The following is a 2,536-nucleotide window of genomic DNA, read 5'->3' as shown; positions in this document are numbered from 1 at the left end:
TCCTGTTTGTCTTTCAACACTGGAGTCTCAACTCGGCCCTGAAGATATTTCCCCAATCCCTTTCTCGGCAAAGCTCCCTTTCCAACTGTCAATTGCAAACCCACCTTTGTGGTCTTTGATATTCTCGGCATCGAGATCTTGTTTCCCTCACGGATGAATGTTGCATTTACGAACTCTAAGGAACAGAAAGAGCACTCGATTGCATCATCACTTGTTTCCAAATAAGGCGCATTGTTGGTCACAGATGCAATGATATCTTCTTCAGCATTTATCGTCACTACCCGGCATTCTGCCACCAACTTCAGTTTTTGATGTAACGATGACGGTACCGCACCTGCTGAATGAATCCATGGCCTTCCTAATAGGCAACTGTAAGAAGGCTTGATGTCCATAACCAAGAAGTCTACCTCATAGATAGTTGGGCCAATTAACAAGGGTATGTCAATTCTTCCCATGACCTTTCTCTCGGTGCCATCAAACGCTCTCACCACATTCTGGCACGACTTCATATGTGAACTATCCATAGGTAGCCTGTTGAGCGTGGATAGAGGCAATACATTCAGTGCCGACCCGTTGTCTACCAGAACTCCCGGTAATATGCACCATTTACACCTTGCAGTGATGTGTAAAGCTCTAGTAGATCCCATACCCCCAGGTGGTATTTCATCATCGCTAAAGGAGATGAAATTATCGATGCTTATATTGCCGACATCACCAATCCAACTTGTTAATGAGAGATATCGCTTACCACATAAGTTTCATTTAGCACCTTCAAGAGTGCATTTCGATGTCCCTCCGAGTTCGGGAGTAAAGCTAGCATGATATGCGAGTTGGTTGTTTGTGCAAATTGCTCCACAACGCCAGACTCGCTATGCTTTATGAACTTCAAGAACTCTCTATCTTCCTCCTTTTTGATTGGTTCATTGACCAATAATTCAGGCTCGACCGCCTTCTTCTTCCTTCCAACCGAAGTTTCTTCTCTTATTGGCTCTACTCGATCTTTCATCTGTTCGCAGCGCCTTTTTTCATCCTGATCCTCTTTACTGATTATATCCTCCTTCCCCGGGATTGTCATATTACAATCGTAATTCCAAGGAACCTTCCTATTATCCTTATATGCAAACACAGCTGGTTTTTGAATGATTACTTTTAGTGTTATTCGTGCCCCAACCTCACTATTCTGAGGTCACGAGATAATAACCACAGGATGGTTAGCCTTCGGAACTCTCAATGCCAACTCTGACGCGCATACATGGTTCTCCTCTTGAACCCTTTCATAGAATTTCATCTCCCTATTATCCATCATGCCTTGTAACATAGCTCTGAACTCCGTACACTCTTGAATTTCATGCCCCACTTCATGGTGGAACTCACAGTAGTTCCCCGTCTTTTCACAGCTTCCTTTTGAGACGACTAGTCCCCTTTTCACCATCTCTTTCCAGACCCATCTCAAAGGAGTTTTCACATCCGCAATGTCTGCCTTGATTCTTCTGTCTTCGCCCATCATATTTACCTCATTGTCAGTGTGGTTCGGTAACAGATTTTCTACCTTGGTCGAGTCATCAAATTTAACGACACTCATACCAATAAGCCTTTCAACCAACCTCTTAAAAGCCGTACAGTTTTCTATGGAATGCCCTGTTGTCCCCACATGATAGTCGTACTGTGCATTCACATTGTACCATTTGGGATACGGGGGTTGCAAGGGCTTCAGATAGAAAGGGGAAACTACGTGTGTGTCAAATAAGTTTCGGTATAGTTCCTTGTACGACATAAGAATTGGCGTGAATTGGAGCCTCTCAGTATTTCGCCTTGTACCGACCTCTTGTCTCGACGAGCTTTGCTGATTGGCAGCCACTTTTCCTGGCTGACTCACTGTTACTGACTTCGAGTAACCCTTGTTGTACATGCTCGCGTTGTTCACCTCGTTTTCCTTCCTCTTCGGAGCCAATCTTCTGTTACTCTCTCCCGCATCGATCTTCCCACTCCTGATGGCGTTCTCAATCATCTCGCCATTCATGACTATGTCAGGAAAGCTTTTTGTGGCACTTCCTAACATATGTGTAATGAATGGTGCCTTCAGGGTGTTAATGAACAAAATGGTCATTTCCTTTTCCAGGAGCGGTGGCTGAACTTGGACCGCGACCTCCCTCCATCTCTCTCGCATCGCTCAAGCTTTCACTCGGCTTCTTCTCCATGTTTTGAAGGGTGATTCTATCAGGAGCCATGTCTGTCACATGGCTATATTGTTTCATGAATGCTTGTGCCAAGTCCCTCCATGAACCAATCGTGGTACCACTTAGATGCTACCCCTGCTAGGCTATCTTGGAAACAGTGTATTAATAGCTGATCATTGTTAACGTATCCAGCCATTCGCCTGCAGAACATGGTGATATGAGCCTATAGGCAAGTCGTCCCGTTGTACTTTTCGAATTCTGGCATCTTAAACTTGTGAGGGAGTACCAAATCTGGAACTAAACTTAGCTCTTTTGCGTCAAAGCCTCGATAACCCTTAGTGACCTCCATCGCCTTGAAC

General features: G+C 44.8%; 1 protein-coding gene across 1 annotated transcript; it reads right to left on the bottom strand.

The window, feature by feature from the left end:
* Nucleotides 1–727: 727 nt before the first annotated feature.
* On the bottom strand, nt 728–2,020 carry LOC128039941 (uncharacterized). The gene is made up of 2 exons (XM_052628882.1): nt 1,202–2,020; nt 728–1,111 (listed from the first exon to the last, which is right to left on the bottom strand). Exons 1-2 carry the CDS (start codon nt 2,018–2,020, stop codon nt 728–730), a joined length of 1,203 nt encoding a protein of 400 aa, XP_052484842.1.
* Nucleotides 2,021–2,536: the final 516 nt, after the last annotated feature.

This window comes from Gossypium raimondii, chromosome 3 (genome assembly GCF_025698545.1).
Source record: "Gossypium raimondii isolate GPD5lz chromosome 3, ASM2569854v1, whole genome shotgun sequence".
NCBI lineage: Eukaryota > Viridiplantae > Streptophyta > Magnoliopsida > Malvales > Malvaceae > Gossypium > Gossypium raimondii.
Note: the sequence above shows the minus strand (reverse complement) of the source record. Positions and strands in the feature narration are given on the sequence as shown.

Bases quoted from the DNA above. Each gene is read 5' to 3' on its own strand.
- LOC128039941 (XM_052628882.1), bottom strand. From the start codon at position 2,020: ATGAATGGCGAGATGATTGAGAACGCCATCAGGAGTGGGAAGATCGAT. The intron at 1,112-1,201 runs GTTATTATCTCG...TTTGCATATAAG, and splicing joins CGAAGGCTAACCATCCTGTG to GATAATAGGAAGGTTCCTTG.